Source organism: Poecilia formosa, unplaced genomic scaffold (genome assembly GCF_000485575.1).
Source record: "Poecilia formosa unplaced genomic scaffold, Poecilia_formosa-5.1.2 Scaffold275, whole genome shotgun sequence".
Taxonomy (NCBI): Eukaryota; Metazoa; Chordata; class Actinopteri; order Cyprinodontiformes; family Poeciliidae; genus Poecilia; species Poecilia formosa.
In genome coordinates, this window is record NW_006800214.1 from 611,071 (window position 1) to 632,682 (window position 21,612).

The window sequence follows — 21,612 nt, forward strand, 5'->3', positions numbered from 1 at the left end:
TGTTTTTATTTGGTGTTTGTAACTTTATCTTTTGTGCTGGATTCGTGCGAATCCAGCACAAAAGATAAATGCTGGATTCGTGATCCAGCATGTCCAAAAGGGAGTTTTGTAGTCAGAGCCATTTGACAAGCTACATGTTTAATAAGAATTAAATGAACATTTTAGATGAACAAACGTTCAGTGTTGCCACAATTAAATGGGAAAAACAATTTAGTATTATTGTTCGCTGGTGCTTTCTGATGTGAATAATAAGGCTCACCACCAGGGGCGCCAATGTGCAGGGGTTGAAAAAAATAAGTCAACCGAGTTGCCCACTAAAATACTTCAACTACTTTCAACTGAACAGGTTTAAAAAAAAAAAAAAAAAACATATTAAACCCGAATGGGTGAGGCATTTTCATCAATCCGGTTTCTTCAGCTTTTCTGAGGTCAGGTTGCAGGGGTAGTAGGGAAAAGTAGGAGCATCTTCTTGTACAAAAGGCCAGAAGGGATATGCGGGCCGTCCAGTGTTTTGGATCGACCTGGTCTCCTCCCAACAGGACGTCAAAGGAAAACCTCCAAAGAGAAGCTCCCCAATCAGATGCCTGAGTAACTTCATGAGACTTCTTTCAAATCCAGAGGAGTAGCGGTTCTACTTCGAGCTCCCCCTACAGTGATGGTGCAGCCTCACCCTATGAAAGAAGGTCATTTCAGTTAAATGTGTCCTTTCAGGCTTGATCCATGAGTCATTTCCTTATGTGTGAGCAGAAGGGTGAACAGATTGGAAAATCAAGAGGTTTGCTCTTTGGTTCAGCTCTTTCTTCACCACAACAGACCCAGAGCAACATGTGCATTACAACAAATGAGACCCCCACCACCTACATTACTCATTAGTGAGACAGGACGATGCCGCTGGACATAGTTGTGGTGATTGTCTTTAAATTAGTCCTTTTGTCAAGTTTTCAACCAGAAACCTACCTCAGCAAAAGAAACACTGTCGGTCAATTCAGATTTCTGGTTTTGGTAAGGATGTGACAATTATTGATTACCGATATTTTTCCAACAACTTCTCCATAAGAAAGAGAGAAATGGCTTGCTGTCTCTCTTGTTAGATAAAAGATGCCATGGCAGGCTGTTGTGGAACTACAAAATTATCCTCATTTATGCACCTAAGCATAAATGAAGCACATTTCTCTACTGGATTTTAAGTCCATGTTCTTGATGGAGGCATTTGTTTTGACAGAAAAATATAGTAGAAATTCTGTGTTTTGACAGATTTAATGAACAGGAAGAAAAGAAAAAGCTTTTGATCCACTAAAGTCACTCCTGAAGTCACTCTTTCCCTTCTGATCTTGATTTCTTTCCAGTTGATTGGTGCAGCTCACGTAAAAAGGTTGTGGGCTGGAGGGAATGGTTATAGTTGGAGGGAATAGCTCACCCAGTTTATTAATCTTGCAACAACAGTCACTATCATTCAACTGCACAGTGGTGCCATTTACTTACTATAGCCAGTAGGCTTTATTAGTTAGGGTACCTATCTTATCTGGCGCCATAAAGAAATTTAGATTTTGTTGCAGTTATTTTCTCTTAGAATCACCATCTGAGAAGCTGTTATTATTGCTTTCGATTAGTGGTTTTTTTCGATTAGTGTTTTTTTTTTTTTAACTAGATCAAATATTAACTCAAAATAAATAATATGAACAGAAGTAAAACTGTTAATGCACATGGTCAAACGTGGACTGAAGCTAAATTTCGTAATAAGGTGAATTATTTAATTACAGTAGTGCAGTAAAGTAATTGTAGAAGGAAGTGGACCGACCCACTGTTGGTGTCTACGTGTGTGTTTTGAACCAGCTCGGTTCCGCCCACAATTTCCCCAAGCCAGGAAATTGTGGTTGCCTAGCAAGTTTCTTGTCCGCGGAGCAAAGTTTGGAGACGTGTTTTCTCGACAGATTTAGGGCTGTAGTCGTTCACAGAAGCTTTTTTTGCACACATTTTCCCGAGAGAGGACGAGGAGGAAGCGCTGAGAAGATGTCGGTCGCAGGACTTAAGAAGCAATTTTTCAAAGCCAGTCAGGTAAACGAGTTGACTTCTTAGACATTAGCTCCGCTGCTCTCCTACTTCTGTTAGCTACTAGGTTGCCTAAAGTAGAAAAGGTTTTCGGGAACCAAAACAAACCTTCTAGGTCTGGTAAATGTTTTGAATTAGAGAAGACACGAATTCGTGTTGCAATGAAACTCTTTAAACCCTCTCTTAAGTTAGTCTTAAATTAGCTCATGCTAATCTCAGGTTTAACTAAACTTAGTTGCCAAGGCTTTGCTCTGGTTAGTTAATTAGTTCGTCTGCCTGGTTTAGACTTGGGTTCTTCATTTTAGAGCTAATACCGTCTTTTAAGCAAAGTTTTCTTCATAAACATATAACCGGATATGTTTATTTTCTGGTAGTTTGTTGCCAAGTTTCGTTTTAACTAGATGCTCGCTATATTAGCGCCAGAGTAAGCAGGATTAGCACCATCTGTTCGAGAGGTTTAGCGCTCCTAACTCAGACATAAAGGGTTTTAGACATTGCAGTGACTGTCGGGTTTTAGTTTTGTCTAGTCATGGGTTAAAACGTAGATTTTATATCGGTTTATCCCCACTATTGACATTTGAGGGTAATATTATGAGGATTCTGATGCAAGAGCCTAACTGAGTTGGTTGGTTCATTTAAATTGTTTACATTCATAAGCATATTAGAACTGTGTTCCTGCTTTATCCAGAATACCATAAAATTTCATGGTCAATGTTTATTTATTTTAAACAAGGGTAAAAAAACAAAACAAAAGAAGATAATATAAATGAACTGGAATGTGTTGCATTTAACAGTTTTTATGAATTTGAATGATTTTTGCCAAGTAATTTAATGTGGCGTTCCTTATTGAAGACTGGATAATAAGGCTCCTCTGATTTTGTTGCATTTGTTCAGTCAAGTTTCTGTAGCAGTCATCCTGTATTTTGAGTTGCTTCTGAAGGCGTGTGTGTTAAACATGTAATTGTTCATACAAACATACCTCCCAGCATGTCACGACTTGCAAAGCCAGTCGGCTTTGTTTTGGTGGCAGCGTTGTTGCAGCAGGTGCTTGTTTTTGGTGGAACATCATACAAGTGAAGTAATGACTCTGTGCTCAGTAGGCATATCAGTGGCAGATACCCAATGTCATGTGATTGCAGATTATAGCCTGTAGGTAATTGACTGGTCTCACCCGAGATATTCGGACTTGTCACTCTGGGGAAATGACAGATGTAATAACGATGACTTCATTCAGGTTCTGTCATTGTTCTGGCTCATTCACTGGGATGGTTTACTGCAGCGATAAATAGAACTGAGTCATCTTTAATTCCGACCATACCTCCTCTAGGTTAAAGGTTTGTCCAGTTAGTCATACTTCGTAGCTAACATTGATAATAGATGGGGAGTTGTACAGATGGTACGCTTTTGTATACCTCTACCATTGCAGTATGGATTGGTTACAACAGATGTTTACTTACCAAATACTGAGACGTGTTGCATCCATTTACAATCCAGATTTCTTTTGGCAAATGCCTGTAAAAAAAAACAAAAAAAAAACACTGATGCCAACTTGTTAATCTGGTTTTAAAAGGAATGAAAATGAAGAGACTGATGACAAGTTTCAAGCAAAAGCTGCCTGACAGGTTCTTGTTTGCTAATAGTAGAAAGGAGTTGCTTTGAGATTATTATGTAAAAAATAAATACTAAGATAACATCTCTAAATTGTCTTTTTCAAAATATCTACATGGAAGGTTAGCTGGCAACAGTTCCTATCAGCCTATTAAGATGGAAAATATACACATAACTGTGAAATATTAATCATATGTTGTAGGGATGCTGCTGATGACATATAAAATATACATATAAATAAAAAAAATATGCATATATTAATCAATTTTGGATGAACAATTTTGCTTCCAAGAAGCCTATTTACTTTGTGGTTTTTCAGACCACAAAATATCTAAAGTAAGAAAGATTTGCACTTGAAATAAAGGAGATTAGATACAAGCGGCTAACTCCAGCATGACAAAAAAAAAAATGGTTTGAAGCTCTTTAATAGTAGTCAAGTATTTTCACAAATAAAAAAGGTTGAGTACTTAAGAGTGTCAAATATGATATACTCCCAATGAATAGAAATTCATTTGACAACCTTTACTTTAAATCTAATAAGTGACCGTAAATACACCGTCAGCACAGTTGATCAAAATGAGATGAAATTAAATCAATTTTGACTGGCTTCAAGACTTCTTAACAATATAACACACAGGCATAAAGCAGCTATTAAAACATATCTATAAACATAAAATGGAGCAGCCTCTCTGACTTCATAGTGTGCATTCGGCAACTGTAAAAATAACTCGCAGCAACTTTGTCTCCACTGTTGGATCAGCAGCCGCCCCTCAGCGTTTTTTAGCTGCAAGTCTTGCATGTTGCTTGTCTTTCTGTGGTTGAAATCCTGTGATTTATCATCAGCAGCGTTGGTCTGCTTCCAAACTTGAAGCCACTCAAGCTTTTGAGAACTTTAAATCAGGCCATTTGACAGTGGATCAGATGCTTCACAGTTAGTCTAAAAACCTGTTTTTAGACTTCTGGTTGGACGGAGCTAACAGTTGAATAGAGCTAAACTCGTTTGACATATGGAGCATGCTCCGATGCATGCAAGAACCTGCAGACTGTATGTGGGGGACTATAGATGCACGTCAGTGTGAGTTGACTGTGGCTTTTGTTAAAATGAAAAAATCCAAATCATGAAAACTATATGCTGACTGCAAATCATTATATTGGCCAGTTGCAGCTGACGTAATTAGCAATTTTTAACTTATCTTAACTTTTTTTGCATACTACTCTATGAAGCCAAAAAATAAATAAAAAAAAAAAAAATGCTGAAACAACCCCCTTTTTTTTTTTTGCTGTTGAGTGTCATTGGGTTATACTTTATTCATGTTTGGGGAAGTTTTTGAGATGATGTTCATTCCAGACAAGCTAATTAAGTGGTTTTATTTAAACTAGAGAAAATAATTATCTGGTTAAATCCATCTGGTATATCTATATCTGTGATCTAAATAACATGTAGACCAGCACATTTTCAGTCTTCTACTGAGCTTTGAACCACTTGTGTGTGTGTGTGTGCGCGTGTGTGTGTGTGTGCGTGTGTGTGTGTGTGTGCGTGTGTGTGTGTAAAAGAGAGATTGTAAAGTAACATTTTTGCACGGTGAAACAAAGCATTGCCTGTGGTCAAGATGTAGGAAACTGTGATGCATTTGCTGGCCTGATGGAAAAAGTGGAGAAGCCTTTGTATGAAATTGGAGTTCTTAAGCACAGACGTTAGGAGGTTGCTCGCAGTGCAAAAGGATTACTTCTCATAAATTATGAAGAAAAAAGCATGGAGCTTTACAGTCCTGGACCTTTTGTTCATGATCCTGAAACGACGACGTGTCCCTGTGCGCTCCTTGGAGCTCAAAAAGTATCTGTTAAGTTGCTGAATTTATCAGGACGTAAATTAAGGTTTTACGACTTTAAAAATTGGCAGTATTTTGCTTTCTGTGATATTTGTTTAGTAAGGACAAGGTAGGTGTGAAAAGAAACTTATAAACATTTAGACCATAAATAGATTATTTAAATACATGACCGGTTTGTAAAAATCATATTTTGCCTAATAAATGAAGGGGAGTTGCACTTAAAGAATCTATGATACATCCATCCTTATTTGGCAACCAAGAAAAGACAAATGTTACAATAAAAATTTGGTCAAGAGGCCAAAAAAAAAAAAGCCAGTTTCAGCATTGTGGGGTTTGTGATTTGTACAACCTACAAATAAAAGCACTTCAAGATGGATGTTTTCTACTCAACGGTTGAAAATGTTATAAACATACAGGAAAATTCAATCTAGAAAAGTGTAGAAATTTGAAATGAAAACTCTTTGATACATATAACAAAGACATTAGTGTTTTTGTGAATGCTTTACTTGTAAAAATTAGTTTGTTTTCCATTCTTCCTATTCCAACAGAGCTGCCATAGGGAGGAGTGTCTTTAATATTAGCTTAGCGAATCTTTGATTCGTGCTAAAGCTTTTACCATTAAATAATAATTTATTAATGAAATCATGTCAGAAACAAGAGAATCGTGATAAGTAGAACTTTGAACTGTATGAACAACACCTAACCTGCTCCAGCTGTCCTTTTGACCACAAATTTAAAAAAAAAAATATAGAAGCGACAAGTAGCATATTATTAAGTTGGGTTATGTCATTACATCAACATTGAAATGTATTGTTGAAAGTAATCCTTCTACTTGCTTTAATTCCACAGATGATGAGTGAAAAGGTTGGAGGTGCAGAAGGAACCAAACTGGATGAAGACTTTAAAGAACTTGAAAGGGTAATTACAGCATAATTAACTGGATTATCTTGCTCAAATCAAATAATGCTACCGATGATTCTTTGACAAATGTTCTTTTTTTTTCCCTCCTTTTTTTTTTTTTTTGCCTTCTCATATCCTCCCAGAAAGCAGATGTTACCAGTAAAGCAGTAGTAGATGTCCTTGGGAAAACATCAGAGTACCTGCAGCCCAATCCTGCGTCAAGAGCTAAGCTCTCCATGCTTAACACAGTGTCCAAAATCCGTGGGCAGGTGAACAGTCCTGGCTATCCTCAGCCAGAGGGGCTCCTGGGGGAGTCTATGACTAAATATGGACGGGACATAGGGGAGGACAATAGCTTTGGTAAGACTTGTGGAACCGTTTTGGGCATGTAGTGTGGACATTTTATCTGTAGATCTATCGATATATATTATTTTATGTGCTTACAAAACAACCCTGTGTTAAGTCTGGGAGCATTTTTGGATGAAAACAGGAAACCAAAAACACACAGGAAGTAAAAAACGCTCATACTTCTCATTCTGTTTGAAAAGCACATTCAGCTGGCATTTGGTGGTGAACTTCCCATCTGTAAATGAGAGCTCATTTCGTTTCCACACAGCAACAGAAAACAGAATACAGTTTGTTGTGCTCGGTCAACATTGCATTTTTAAAAGCAGACCTAGTTTCTCTGTGGAGTTAATGTTTTGCATTCCGCTCCGTTTTACAATTACTTTATTTAGAACTCAGCTCTATTCACATTTAACACCAAACTGTATATGGAAGTAGAGAATAGCAACTAGATGTTCAAGTTGAACTAACGGCAGAGTCTGTATTAAGAATGTTAAATACGAGTAGAAAACACTGATGTTCTTCCAGACATGCCTCGTCTTTCTACGAAGTACAAATAATTTTCCTTGGAACTTTAGCATTATGAAAATCACAAACTAAACTGCAGCTGTGCAAATCTTTTTTTTTTTTTTTCTATGCAACATTGTTCCACCCCTGCTGGGGAAGGAACTTGTGTTTGAGAAAGGGTCTGCAGCTATACAGTGTGACTGTGCAAATATCTACTGATTTAATATTGACCCAAGGCAGTCATAATTTCCTACTTTTATACTTGTATGTACTTTATAGGCGGAGCTCTGGTGGATGTTGGAGAGGCGATGAAGAGGCTGGCTGAAGTCAAGGACTCCCTGGATATTGATGTGAAGCAGAATTTTATTGACCCACTGCAGGCGGTCGCTGAGAAGGACATCAAAGATATTCAGGTAGAACAAAGATGTGATAAGTTTATCTACGTACAGGCTTTGCACTGAACTGCAAGGTTTGTGCTTTGTAAGGCAGGTGCACTGGGAAAAATAACACGCACACAAAAAAAAAAAAGTATAAGTCCTATTTCGAATGACATTTTTAATCTCACCCCTGTGTGTGTAACTCACAGCACCACTTAAAGAAGTTGGAAGGCCGCCGTTTGGACTATGACTATAAAAAGAAGCGTCAAGGTAAAATCCCAGATGAAGAGATTAGGCAGTCCCTGGAGAAGTTCCACGAGTCCAAAGAGATGGCTGAGAGCTCCATGCATAATCTGCTGGAAACTGATGTAAGTTTGCCTTGGCTTGGTTTTCTGTCTTACATAAACGGATGTCACATAAGTTTTCATTTTTCTCTTTTAAGCTGGTTGAAAGGTGTTTAAGTTTACCGCAACTAATCATACGTCCATAAAACGAGTCATAGAGGACATGCTAAAGCAATTGGAAATAGTGAAGCAGTCTCCTACGTGATCATCCATTATGATCCATACAATATTGGGAATGTAATTTTATGCGGGGGGGTTTTATGCTGTCTGGCAATGCAGTCTGGTATTTAATATGAGTTTTTTTATTCCTCAAGAGTGCAAAGGTAGATAAAACGGAGAGCAGCAGATGGAAACATGTTGGAGCCTTTATAATAAGATGATGTTCTTCATCTTTGCGTTAACACAGCAAAGTTCAGTTTTTGCCCATCTAATTGAACATTTTGGTTACACAAACCCTCAGAAAATACTCACAGAAAATACTAAAATAAGTCCACTGCCCATTTATCCTAAAGGTTTATGACTGGATCTGTGGCTGAGATTTTTACAAACATTAAACGAAGGTGTCAAAAACTGATTTTAGGATTCTGTGTTTGTCTTTGTACAATCCAAGCCAGACTTGATCAATTTTTTTTAAATGGAGTCGATCTTAGTTTGAAAAATAAAGTGAAATAAAATGCAACTTAATTAGGTAAATTCTTTTCTAAACGGGCAGAATTAAAATAAAATAAAAAAAATTTAAAATTCAGGAAAAATCTAAAAAAGAAGATTATATAATCTTCAGTGAGAAATATGTAGAAACCAAAATACTGAGAGATTTCAGACCACATCATGATTTCGACACAATTAAGTCGGTAAAGTCAACTTATTGTATTTTGCTAACTAAATTGGTAGACTTTTTGTTGGAAGATAGCAACTCACATCAGTAAAAAGGTTTAAAAACTTGATATTGGCTTTCTCAGTTACACCAAATGAAGTGAAAAATGGGTACGGTATGTAAAAACATGATTTCAGAGTGGTGGATTAGATATTTGAAATATTCCTCTTGTGACCTTATTCCACATGTTGCAAAATGAATAAAGAATATTTAATATAATCCAGTGCTTATTGCATATAATCATTCATAGCGGCATCTTAGACATAAATTTCAACGCAATATTTTACACTTAAATGAACAAACCTTATAAAATTGTATTGAACATGGCTTAAATAAAAAAATTGAATGCATTTTGTGTTTCTGTGACTAATCCATTAACAGAGTTTGCCCTCTGTATATAAAAATAAGCTCAGATGGGTGTTTTTTATGCCTGCATCTTGAAACTGAGTCGGCACATCGAACCAGACTTTTCTCTGATGTTTACCGTTTCCATGTCTCTTCCACATAAATTAAGGCTTTCTGATTCCACACGTGGGAATCTAAACTCATTGCCTTAGTAAACAAAAACTTCAGTAAACATGTAAAAAACAATCTTGGGGAAAAACTGACGCACCGTTCTTGTTGCTTTTTTATTTATCTTAATTGCTCTAAAACATTCTGCTGATTCACATGTAGGTGGAGCAAGTGAGTCAGCTGTCTGCCTTCGTGGAGTCCCTGTTGCAGTACCACAGGCAGGCCACGGAGATCCTGGAGGAGGTCACAGAAAGACTGAAAGAAAGGTCAGCTCTTTCACTGCCTTTACCGTTCACCCTGCTATTTAAAAAATGTGCTATTTTTTTTAAATTAGCTGTTGAATTAATCTATATGTTTTCCACGCAATGAAACTAAATACGTCTGATTTCAGGTCTTCGGAGTGCCCCTCCACAAAAAATGAAAAAGTATATATGTTTTTGGTGCTCATAGCATTTATTTGGAAACCGCAATATTTAAAGTGGGCAGACACAGAGAGAAAATGAGCAGTTTTGCACCGACAAGCTCCGTACCTGTGGCTCCCGCTCAGCCGGTTGAGCTCCACCCCTCTTCACTGATATCATGACCTAGTTATTCAGGAAAGTCCATAGACCTCGCCAAATAAGATTTATTCACTTAAATCTCATTCGTCGTCTTCTTCAGATTAGAATGTGTAAACACACCGACATGAGATTAAGTTTGTATCCCCGCAGTCTAGGGATACATACATAATTAGTTTTAAAGCCAAAAGTTCCAAGAAATGGATGGCAATCTCCAGACGGCTCAAGAAATTACTTCTGACAGTATATTGCCTGGGTCAACAACCTTTATGACCAAGTGTCACATTTGCCTTTACTGCTACTAAATGAAATTTGTGCAGAACCTACAGACAGAACTGAAAATATTTCTAAATCTCTACAAATTGTGTTGTATTTTTACAGTGCCTATTTGTATCCATTTTAGTTTTATTTTTATTTTTTTCAGATTTTGCCACATTCCAAAAAATAATCTCAAGATGTGATAGACCAACACAAAATAGAGAATAACTGTGAAATAAAAGGAAAATAATGACTAATAATGTGGTTTTGATTTTACTTTTACAAATAAAACCTGAAAGGGTGGCAAACATTTATGTTCAGAAAATCCAAATCTATTCCCAATGAAAGCCATTAAGGATCTTTTTTTACTTGCTCTGTACTTGCACCGAGATCAGAAATGTAATTTTTTTGCATTTTATTGTGATTTTGATGCAGGGTAAATGAAGCTGAGTCGCGCCCGAAGCGTGAATTCAAGCCTAAACCCAGACAGTCCTTTGACTATGGAGACCAAGAGCCCTCGAATGGAGGATACTCAGCAGGTCCTGTGAGCCCCCCGGCATACAGTGCTGGTAAAAACTACTTTTGTGTATTTTACTTGATCTTTGTGAGTACGTGCCAATCCATCCATCCCCCACCCCCACATCTTAGGAAAACATGTTGCACATCCGCATCACCCTTCTGACAGATTTATTTCCCTTTCTGCAACATTAAGCAGCCCAAGCACAGTATCCACCTCCACCCGTCAAAAGGCCCTCCGTCAAGAGCAAACCGCGTGAGTGGACAGAGGAAGATTACCTACTAATTAACCACAAAACTTGACTGCTTTCTTTTAACCTGTTGCACATGTGTGTGGCAGTGACATGGATGCACTTCTCTGGCTGTTTTTTTTTTTCCACTAACTCTGTTGTATGTTTATTGTGTCAACTGATCCCTCTCAGCAAAGCAGAACATAAAAGGGGAACAAGTGTTGACTGTTTCTGTTACCAGGTCTTCAGATGTATGGAATCGTCAGCAGCTCACATTCTGTTATTTTTTATTTATTCACAATTAAAGATTTTGAATGAAATTCACGGTGCAAAGTTTGCAAAGTTGGCTGAATTTTATACATCTGACGACTTCTTCATCGACCACTGAAACTTCTGAATCTCAAAATCTTTGTTAAATTCAAAAAAATCCTGTAAGTGCTCTGATTTTGAGTTTCTGAAGTTTTCTTGATTCATCACCTGAGAACTAATAAGTCATAACATTTCGCTTCCTCTCCTTTGAAACCTTCCATCAGTGGTGTTTTCAAATGTCACACTAGTGACACCGTGTGTCTGAACTTATTTAAAGGTTTCACACATTCAAACAGATTCTGATTGTACTTTTGGCCAACGCTGCGAGTCTGTGTCTTAGTAGCTGGACTTACGTATGCTTTCTTTTTCACTCCTTGCGTCTGTCGTCTTCTCTTCATGTCCAGGGGAGCCGACCTGTAAAGCCCTCTATGACTTCGTGCCAGAAAACGACGGAGAGCTGGGTTTCTACGAGGGGGAAATAATCACCTTGCTCAGGCAAATTGACGAGAACTGGTTTGAAGGAAAACTCCGTGGACAAACCGGATACTTCCCCAACAACTACGTGGAAGTGCTTGTGCCCCTCTCACACTAACAGAAGACGAGCAAGTCGGGAGCATCAGAACGGGGAAGATGGATGTTTAAAAATATGTCATCATGAAAACGGAAACATAGCAAGGAAATTTAAATAGTTTTTTTTTTGTATCTTTGAGATATTTTTTTAGCAAACTTGGGAGACTTTCTGTCAAGATGGAATGGATTTGAAAACATAACACTAATCAGGAAAATGATGCATGATGTTTAGGTGCATTCGCCATATATTGCGTCTTTATAAAACATTCTTTGCACCTGTGCACTTTGTACACAACAGCTCCAGCAGAACACTAAGCAGAAATAGATGTCTAAGGGTGTAATGACTTTCTTTGTCTTATTCAGTTTTATTCACAGTATCTTGTTTGCTGAATCATGACTATTTGGAACTACACACACAATCATGTTTTTAACCTTTTCAACTATAGACTTGGACACTAATGCACAAAACTACACAACACTACACAAAACTGATGTTCTCAGGCATTTGAGGCTATGTTCTACTGCCATCTGGTGGTTTTATGCAAATAGTTTTCTTGGTTTTGTATTTGTTTGATTAATCATGAGTTCTGTCTGACATGTTTAAGAACTTCATATTGTTCCAGCTGTAAGTGATGGCTGAATTTGGACATTAGGTTTGCAGGTTCTACTGTGATGGGATAATTTAGGATAAATATATAAAAAAACTATTTTATTACATTTATCACTCCTATTGCTGCAGTACGTTTGTCTCTCAAGTCCGAGCTCAGGTCTGGATTGCACCGAGTGGAGCAAGATTTAGTCGCAGATTGGAAAACCAGTGGGATTTTCTAATTGTGGTGCTAATTACTTTTCTCAATACAGGTTAATGACATAGTTCAATGGGTTCTGTACCTTAAAGGAACGTGGTAACTAATATGGGCTTTTCAGAACTATGTGTGTCAATGGTTTAAATGAACACAAACTGTGAGAATAATCTTTATATCTACAACTTTCTCTACATTTTAAAAGTGCGGCAGCCATATTTGATTCAGAGCTACAAGCTGCTCTGGGACTTCCAGCTTTAGGAGACAATCTTGTTTTTAAAGATGGGGGACTTGAAAGATCTAACTTGCAAATACACATTTTCTGACTTTTTGTTCCTCCGTAAATGTCTGTACCTCTTTAAAAGCTCTCCAGTTACGCTTCGAAACACTACTTCCAAACAAAGGTTGCTCGCTCTTATTTGTCCTTCCAGATGGCTGTGTTTCAGTCTAATTTTAACTTAAAATAAAATCTTCACAAGTAAAGGGACATTTGATTTGGTCTTTAAAATGAGCAACATTGCACCAAAGCCAACATGGTTTCTGTCTGTTCCTTTTTCCCCCCTCAGGCTCAGCTGATACTGCTGGCAGTGTCATTGCATTGTTGTATTTTTGGGGGTTGGTTTTTTGGGGAGGGGAGTTTAGGGCTTTTTGTTGAAGTGTTTCTTCATGAATTTTCTATCTTATTTGCTCTCACTCCTCAGCTCTGTTGTAGTTTGATTTGGAGCATGGAAATGTGTGGCGATGTGAGCTTGGCGTTGCTGTACCTGCCTCTTGCTTTCAGACGTAAACTATGCACCAGACCTGGATGGAGGATGCTCTCTCCCAGTCTCTTCGTACCAAATTTACAAAAAAAAAACAAGGGAGATCTGTCCACAATCACTGGTTTCAGTTCCAGTTAAGCCTATTACAATCAAACTATGAATTGTCATGGTTCATGCTGTTTGTTAAAATGCCAAATTTTCCCCCCTTGTCATGATCCCCTTGTTAGACTGCCCCCCCGCCTCGCTCATCTCTGCCGTCTCTATTTAAAGTGCAAGCGGAACAGACAGGTCTTTTTCTGCAGAGGAGGGGACACGACAGTGGATTATGCCCTCCCCCCACCTCTCTATTCACCACCTGCCCCCTTACTTCTGCCCCCTTTCCTCATTATCTGTCCCATCTCAAACCTACGGTGCCTCTGATGCTCAGACTCGTATGCATACTTTGAAATATATCCGCACTGCCTGTCCTTCTGCAGACCTCTTAATGTGTCTTATTGGTGATATGTTTCGGACCCTTGCTGTGCTGAGTAATAACTGTGGCTCAGGTGTGGGTTTACGTGCCTCATTAGACTAAAGCAAAACCCCTTGAAGAGAGGCAGAAGGTCTGTGACTCGGCTTAGATCAGAGATGATGAATGATGCTGTAGAACAAAGGGCTAAGATCAGGTTTTGTGTGGGGCTGATGTCACAGCTCAGAGCCGACTTTACGATACTATATATCAGCTTTGCAATACTGATGAAGTATTAACAGCTTTAAAGCTTTATTTCATTATGCACAACGTTAATGGAACTATTCAGTGAAATATATAGCCTTTTTTTATTATTTGTATGCATTTGTAAAATGCTTTTGATTTAATACCTTTCCGTAACTGTGATGCTTTGGGAAGAATAAACGTGGGATTATCCTGGATTATCTCCAAAATGCATGGATTACCTCTATACTAGCCAAAGTGTAATCTTATGTATTGTGTGTTTTATTGTCCGTGAATAGATGCTGTTCATTTTCCTCCAATAAATGTTAAATATTTCAACCCTCTGATGAGCAGTTGTCATTTTTAAATTGGAAAATGATCAACTGTTTGAATTATTCATTGACTGTCCTGATGCGCTTCTTATTTACATGTATTTATTATTGAAGTGGATATCATCCCACAGTGTTTTTGCTTCGTTTTTTTTGTGTGTGTTTTTTCCCATGTGGTCAACCCCACCCCTATCCATGACCCCCGCAGAGACAGCAGCCCGTATCACCCAGCTGTTGGGCTGTTGCCAGAACACTATCTCATCGGGGAAGGCGTGTCGGTCCCCGAATTACTCAAAGTCCCTTTGTCCTCAATCAGTGCCCAGCCTGCGACACTCATGGCGGCTGCACCCGTCAGGCAGCGCTGCGGCTCGGGGGGGCCCCGCTCCCAGCTCCCACCCTGCTACTTCGAGGGCTACCTGGAGAAGCGAGGACCGAAGGAAAAGGTAGGTCCAGTCCACCACACCCCGCCCGGGGGCATGCAGCAGGCTGCCGGGGATCAGAGCGCGCTTGCGGTCGGTGTGGGATGTACGGGCGCGCCGCCGCCTGCCATACCCGGCGGATCCACCATTCCCTGATAGCTGTCAACTTCCTTGTGCTGGAATGGGCGAGGCGATCTGAGCGCTGGTTGCGTGGGCATTTCGTTTCCCACCAAACGGATGGGATTGTGACAGCGGGTCGGCAACTAATCACTCGGCGATCGTGGGAATCGAGGAATCAGTACTGATGTCAAGACGCTGCGTGTCTTATCTGGGGAACCGTGCATTTCTTGGCTGTCATCAACATTACATTATATGCTCTAGATGTTGCAAACGAATGCCTGACAATTTTTTTTTTCCACATCACACAGACTCCAGTGACACTTAAAGTCTTGTAATTCCTTGAACTGCATTTTTAAGTAAAGTTGCATGCAGAAATTCTCAAATATTTCATTTGCCTTTTGTCTTATTTGATAGGTGAGGTGACAAAGACACCCCTCTCCTTCATGCCCACCCATCACTGATTAGGCTCTTTTAATCCAATACAGGCTCGTAATGTGACACTGGCTCAGGTGCAGGATATTACAGGGATCCAAATGTATGTATTGGCAGCAGCTGAGACTCATTTAACTATCTTTCTCTTGGGACAGGAAATGGGAATGAGAAAGGGGCAGCGGGGGAATATCCATTGCACAACTGGCTACATTTATTGGCATTTAGGGTAAAGTTGTATAAAAAGCTTTTAGTTTTCCATTTTATTCCAGTGTAAAAAATACTTTAATGCTGGTACATTTGTTCAGCGAGTGTTGCCAAAGCTTTGTAAAAGCACCTTTTACCAATAGGACTGAAATCAGTGATATAAAATTAAGGTTTTAATACACAGAGAGGAATCTTTGACAAATCCACTTAAAATTTTCTTGTATTCTCTCGTCTTTAGTTCAGCACACAGTTTCTCAATAGCGTGCATATAGGGGGTGGCATGCCCAAGGAAGAATATTTTGTATCTTTTAACATTTTTGATTTGCCCATATATTCTGGATTATTATCAGAATATAATGGTTTATAATACAATTGGTTTAAATGGAAAAAAAGAGCTGGCTATGGATATTTTTACTTGATTTTTAAAAATATATATATTTCTGGTATGTGGTTGCCAGATAAATACGGGTCCTCGTTCTGTCTACAGTGGCAAAAAGAAATTGAGCTGTGTGTTACCTCCTGCTTATACCACAGGGTAAAAGAAAGTTCTGGATTCCTCAGTGGAAGTTCATAGACTCTGATCAACTAAAAAAAAATAAAATGTGAAATTTCTAAAGTGTGTTTGGGCAAGATATGTTAGTGATGTAAAAAAAAAATATGTATATATTTCTTTTAAGGTTTTTGACACATATTTTCCAGAGATGTGAATAAATGTAGCCGGCACTTTGCGTGGAAATCTCCTTAATTCCAACAACAGCTCATCTATGCTTTTTTCCCCCCCTCATGTCTGCATATGACAGGCTTCCAGAAGGCTTTGGACTTGCCTTTGTGGGAACTCTTTGTATTTCTTCAATAACGCTAAGGATGCTCATGTAAGTTTCACCCTCTGTACCTTCTTCTCTATGTCTTTAATGTGTCACATTGTGCTGACACTAAAAGTTTTCTGTATGGACCAGTATGTGGAGAAGCTGGACCTCAGTGGATTTGTGTCCCTCAAAGATGACAGCAGCCGAGACAGAAACCTGGAAGCGGCGAGACTCATCCTCCGCATGAAAGACGGGGAGACCAAATTCACCGTATGCCTCTCAACGAACTCATACAGTTATTTGCATTTTTAATTTTTTTTATCATTTGAAACATCTTCACAAGTATTCAAATGTGCGATTGTCTCCCTCAGGCACCAAACTTGGAGGCCCGGGAGCTGTGGAAAGGTTTCCTCTACTCCGTTATAGATGTGAATATCAGCCTCCTGCATTTCTTTACCAGAATCTTTTTACTTAGTGCTGTAATGCAAATATTCTTTGATCGTTTGGATTGCAGCTGAATGTCCCGTCTAGTCTCACGTTACTGCCGGGCCAGTTCCAAATGCTGAAGGAAGTGGTAGAAAAAGAACGGACCAGACGGAGAACCCGTAATCCCGGACGAGCTCCTCCTTCACCCCTCTCTGTTCCCTTAGTGGGCGAGATCCCTCCGTGAGTTCTGCTTCCCTATCACATTTAAAAAAAAATAAATAAAAAAATACTTCATTACTAACGTGCATTGTTTTTAATCCACAGGTGTTTTCGTCCAGTGTCACGCACAGAAGCTGAAGTACTTTTGGAGAGACACCCGGACTGTGGCAACATGCTCCTCCGTCCAGGTCGAGACGGATGCTCGCTGGCCGTCACGACCCGCCAGGACCTCAATGGGTAAACCAACACTCGACATGTGGAGAGCTAAGCAGCATAAATGAATCAGTGATGCAACTTCTATCTTTGTCTCTCCTTTTTATCATCCAGGTCAGTGTTCAGACATTACAGAGTCACTCAGAGAGACCAAGGTGGTTATGTTATTGATGTGGAAAATCCTGTAAGTGTGATTCAGTTGTCAGCATGGACTACTGAAAATGTTGAATATCTGACCAGTATAAATGACAGGACATGTCGCTGAAAGTAGCAGTCAGAGCATTCATTTAATACATTTACCTAACCTGCCTGAACTGCCTTGATTTTAGCTGTGGGCTGCAGTGAGATTCTTCCTTGAGTAAAACAGTTTGCAGTGTTGATGGGCAGATTTATGTCATTATCAGAAAGACAGCATGTTCAGGCAGAGCCGAAGCCTAAACCTATTGAAAAATGCTTCGCTCAATGACTATCTAGCTTTTTATCCATCTGATCCTCCTCTGGTTGAAGTCGCTGATCCATTCCAGTTCTGATTATGAAAATAAACTGATCAGATTTTGTGGACAATTTCAGATTTCTCTAAATCTTCCTCCTTTTTTTTTTTTTTTTTTTTAGAAGTATAGTTGTTTCCTTTCTAGGATTGTCTTACACCTTCTGTGCTTTCTCAATCATATCTTAGTCAAAAGACCAACTTGATGCTCCTCCAACTGTAAAAACATCCACGCCAAAGAACTCAGTGACCTGGTGTGTTCACTGACTTAAAAAAAAATAGATTTTGTCTTTTGGTTTCCAAACAGCAAAGTATCAGGGTCATTCAAATGTAAATTCTCTGATTTTGGTAACTGGTTGTTTTCTCTGCGCATCACTAAACACAAGTAACAAACTGATGTTAGCTGGTTGTTTAGCTAGGCTATATGCTCCAGCAGAGCTTGCAGTCAGCTGCTTGACAGACCTCCTGTAGCTTGCCCACTGCAGTGTTTGGAGTAGTATGTGCTCTACAGATCTGGAGAATCCAGTCTCTCTAGTGTGCAGCTGAACTGGAAACAGTGATGTCACACTGTTGCAGCGCAAGAGTGATTTATGTTCATTCTGTGGTTGGTTAGATAGTTTTGAAGCAGCAAAATGTCAACCCTGCCCTTACAACACGTCAATGCACCGACTTTGGAGAAGTGAGAGATTCTTAGGTTATTGTTTTCACAAATAGTTTTAAGACATATACTGAGAACGACGTGCGCTTGACAGTGTTTGTGGTGACCAATTTCATTGGTTTCCAAACTGGGACTTGCACGCTGAAGTACAAAGGTTTTACTGGCTAACGAAAATATTTGCTCCAAAAGGCAAGTCTTTGTATACTATGACAATTAGTAGCTTATTAAGTAACAGTCAGTTAACTGCAAAAGTATTAATACCTGCTAAACACTTTTTATTTTTGTGAATTTGCAACAAAAAACTTCAATTAGTGAGATTTTGTGATGGTCCATCCCATAGCCTTCATTATTAAATGGACTTTTTTTTCTTTTTTTAATGTAAAACATTTGCAGTAAAAATTGAAAGAAAGTATTTTAGTGTTGATTAAGTAGTTTAATAATTTTCTAATTTAAAAGACGATGTAAATAATGTTCACTTTCAGTTAAAAGTTGAAGTATTCTGTGACTTTGTCCTTACCCTTTCCTATCAGACAGTGCATTTTAAATGTATACATTTTATCCAAATTGGTTTTGAAAATGTTTTGCGAAAGATGAAAAAGATTGCGTCCTGCTGCAGATTCCCTGTGCAACACTGCATGACGTCATTGACGCCTTGGTAGAGAAGACGGCGGGCACTCTGCAACCGTTCCTTCTGGAGGAGCCGTACGAGGAGAATATCAGTGAGAAAACACACAGAAATACACTCAAAAAAAAAAAAATGAAAAAAATTTTCCTGCTTCTCATGGCTTTTTATTCAACTTTCATGAGTAACCTATAACTCTAAACACGCCGAATTTCTTCATGTTGTTAGCATATGTTTCTGCTAATGATGAAAATGGAGAGAAGATCCTCCATACTGCCCCCTCCAGCCCCTTACCCAGGGTCCCCGCTCTGCCTCCAAAACAAGGTTTGTCTTGGCCATTGAAGTCCTCGTGCAGACGGAGACAGACTGCAGTGATATTCACCTTTTTTTTTTTTTTTTTTTTTTTTTGGGGCACAGACCGTTGGTGCACGAGCCCTCTGTCCCGGTCCCCGGCCGCGGATCGTCGAATCCTGACCTCACCGGTACCAGCCTCTCCCACCAACCCAATGAGGCGACTCATCTTGTCCCCTTCGCCTCTTACACAGAGTGAGTACAACGGTCTGCCGTCTGTACCTTCAGCAGTCAGACGTTATTTGGCTTCACTGCTTTTTTTTTTGGTTTGTTTTTTAATCTGTTCCCAGCACTGAATGAGGAGCTCAAACTTACACTGGAGAAGAGGAAAACCAGCCAGGACTGACATGAGGAAGATCTTCCAACTTCTTTTCAAAGCAGCTTCAGCGTGTTCTCATCCGGTGCCTTTTTGGTGGAGAATAAGTCACTACAAAGCCTCTTCTTTCTCCTGGGACTCAAGGGGATAAAAAAAAACAAAACAAAACAAACTCTGTCTCATAAAATGGTGCTGGACTTTTGCTTTATCTGAATGCATCCAGCTGTTACCAACTGCCTCTACGACCAATCACAGTGCCACGACAACTACAAACCTGCTGGTACATTCCAGACCACTAGCTGAGCACATTGTTAATTATCTGACTGGCGAGATGCTGAAGGTTCTGCTAATAAAAATACAAATACAAGCAAACCACACACTACAGAGATCTGCACCGGAGCAGCTGAAAGTCTCATCTCTGACGATTTACCTGCAGAAAGAAAGGAGATCCAGCTGTTTTGGCCCAGAATTTTTCGTCCTCCTACCATTTACAACAAGATTGATAAGTAATCCAAGTCGAACTGAACAGGAGAGAAACTGAACTCTGCACAACTTCTCTGCCTTCTGCTCCGCGATCTCTTTGAGGTCGACGAACGACTTTCATCTCGTTGCCGATTGTCGACAGTGATTGTTCTTGCTCACCACTCGGCTGCTAAGTGATCCACGTCTGACCTGCTGGATTCGCCTGCTACTGTGTCTGTTCTGTTGTGTGACGCCTTTGACTCCCCACTTCTCAGCCACGTCTGTAAAATTCGACTGATTTATCTTCCTTCACCAAAAAAAAAGTCCCAATCTGCCTCCTGGTGTACTGGCTGTAAATCAAAGCGACAGAAACGTCATCAGCACGCCATCTCTGCAGAAGCACAAGTGCCTGATGAGTCTGTTTGACAGCATTATGTTAACCTCTATTTCTCTAAGGTGTTACATTTGATGGTGCTTAAATGTAAAGTGCTTTTACCCTCATATTTGACATTTTTGTCCCCCTCCCATCCCTACAGATTGGTATCAAACTGTGAACAACTGACTAATAAGTGTCTTCATACGATGAACAATTTATTGAATGTTTGTACATAGGTTGTTATGCATACATGGTTATTATTAAAAATGTGTGTTTTTGATAATTATGGAGAGCGTTAGATTTCTTGCTTGGGTCATTTTGTGATAAAATGTTTGTCTGCGCAGACCTTTTCTGGTTTTAAATTATTTTTATTTAGTGAGTGTCTTAGTGATGGAGAGAGAACATTGAATTAAGAAAAGAATGGGCATCACGGCCACTAGGAAGACTGCTGACTAAGCTGCTGTCCAAAATGCAGAGATTTGCTGTTCAGAGTACTGTCTCCAAGCATATCAATGGAAAGTTGGGTGGAAGGAAAAAATGTGGTAGAAAAAGGGTAAAGAACAGGGATAACCATCAATTTGAGTGGTTTGTAAAGTAATGTCCATACAATGCTTTGGGAGAAGATTGGAATATGCTAGGTGGGTATTTAAAAAATAAAATCTTGCAAATATCCTTCAAATCCAAATTTGTTCTTTCATAATTCAATAGTCAGGACATATTACATATTTCTAATAGGATTTAGAAACCAGAGGCAATGCTGGAACTAATGCTAATGAAAAATACATTATTCTATTGGATGGTACACTGAGTGGCAGACATAATTAAGAAATCATAGAGGATTTTTTTTTAAATTAAAACTATTCCTTTAAATGTTACATAATACTAATAAGCAGCTGTGATTAAATTGAAATACAGAAAGTGAGTCCTCAATGTTTTAATGACTATATGTAACTGTCTTTATTTTTGTTCCATCTTTGTATTACACAACAATGTTCAGGATAAACGTCGGCTTAAAGTTTGAACACAATAGTTATTTATTTTTTTCAACAAGGAATTATGAAGTGAGACTGAACATCTGCCATAACTCTGAAAGTGAAATGTTTCTGTTCCTTATTTTAAAAAGGAAACATG

At 39.0% G+C, this 21,612-nt stretch overlaps 2 protein-coding genes across 6 annotated transcripts; both read left to right on the forward strand.

Moving 5' to 3' along the window:
- Nucleotides 1-488: 488 nt before the first annotated feature.
- On the forward strand, nucleotides 489-14,385 carry LOC103151233 (endophilin-A2). Of its 4 annotated transcripts, none has more exons than XM_016681259.1 (9): nucleotides 489-683; nucleotides 6,336-6,404; nucleotides 6,530-6,746; nucleotides 7,518-7,651; nucleotides 7,825-7,983; nucleotides 9,509-9,612; nucleotides 10,597-10,730; nucleotides 10,874-10,933; nucleotides 11,621-14,385. In XM_016681259.1, exons 2-9 carry the CDS (start codon nucleotides 6,336-6,338, stop codon nucleotides 11,806-11,808), a joined length of 1,065 nt encoding a protein of 354 aa, XP_016536745.1. In that variant the 5' UTR covers nucleotides 489-683; the 3' UTR covers nucleotides 11,809-14,385. The 4 variants fall into 4 exon arrangements, with proteins under 4 accessions (XP_016536745.1, XP_007571235.1, XP_007571234.1 ...); XM_007571173.2 differs by lacking the exon at nucleotides 489-683 and adding an exon at nucleotides 1,834-2,055 and having other exon boundaries at nucleotides 10,877-10,933; XM_007571172.1 differs by lacking the exon at nucleotides 489-683 and adding an exon at nucleotides 1,835-2,055.
- Nucleotides 14,386-14,537: 152 nt separating this feature from the next.
- Nucleotides 14,538-20,767, forward strand: stap2a (signal transducing adaptor family member 2a). Of its 2 annotated transcripts, none has more exons than XM_007571175.2 (11): nucleotides 14,538-14,813; nucleotides 16,346-16,417; nucleotides 16,502-16,621; nucleotides 16,723-16,779; nucleotides 16,866-17,017; nucleotides 17,102-17,233; nucleotides 17,324-17,393; nucleotides 18,971-19,073; nucleotides 19,205-19,300; nucleotides 19,394-19,522; nucleotides 19,618-20,767. In XM_007571175.2, exons 1-11 carry the CDS (start codon nucleotides 14,706-14,708, stop codon nucleotides 19,671-19,673), a joined length of 1,095 nt encoding a protein of 364 aa, XP_007571237.1. In that variant the 5' UTR covers nucleotides 14,538-14,705; the 3' UTR covers nucleotides 19,674-20,767. The 2 variants fall into 2 exon arrangements, with proteins under 2 accessions (XP_007571237.1, XP_016536746.1); XM_016681260.1 differs by lacking the exon at nucleotides 14,538-14,813 and adding an exon at nucleotides 15,574-16,080.
- The last annotated feature ends 845 nt before the right edge of the window (nucleotides 20,768-21,612 follow it).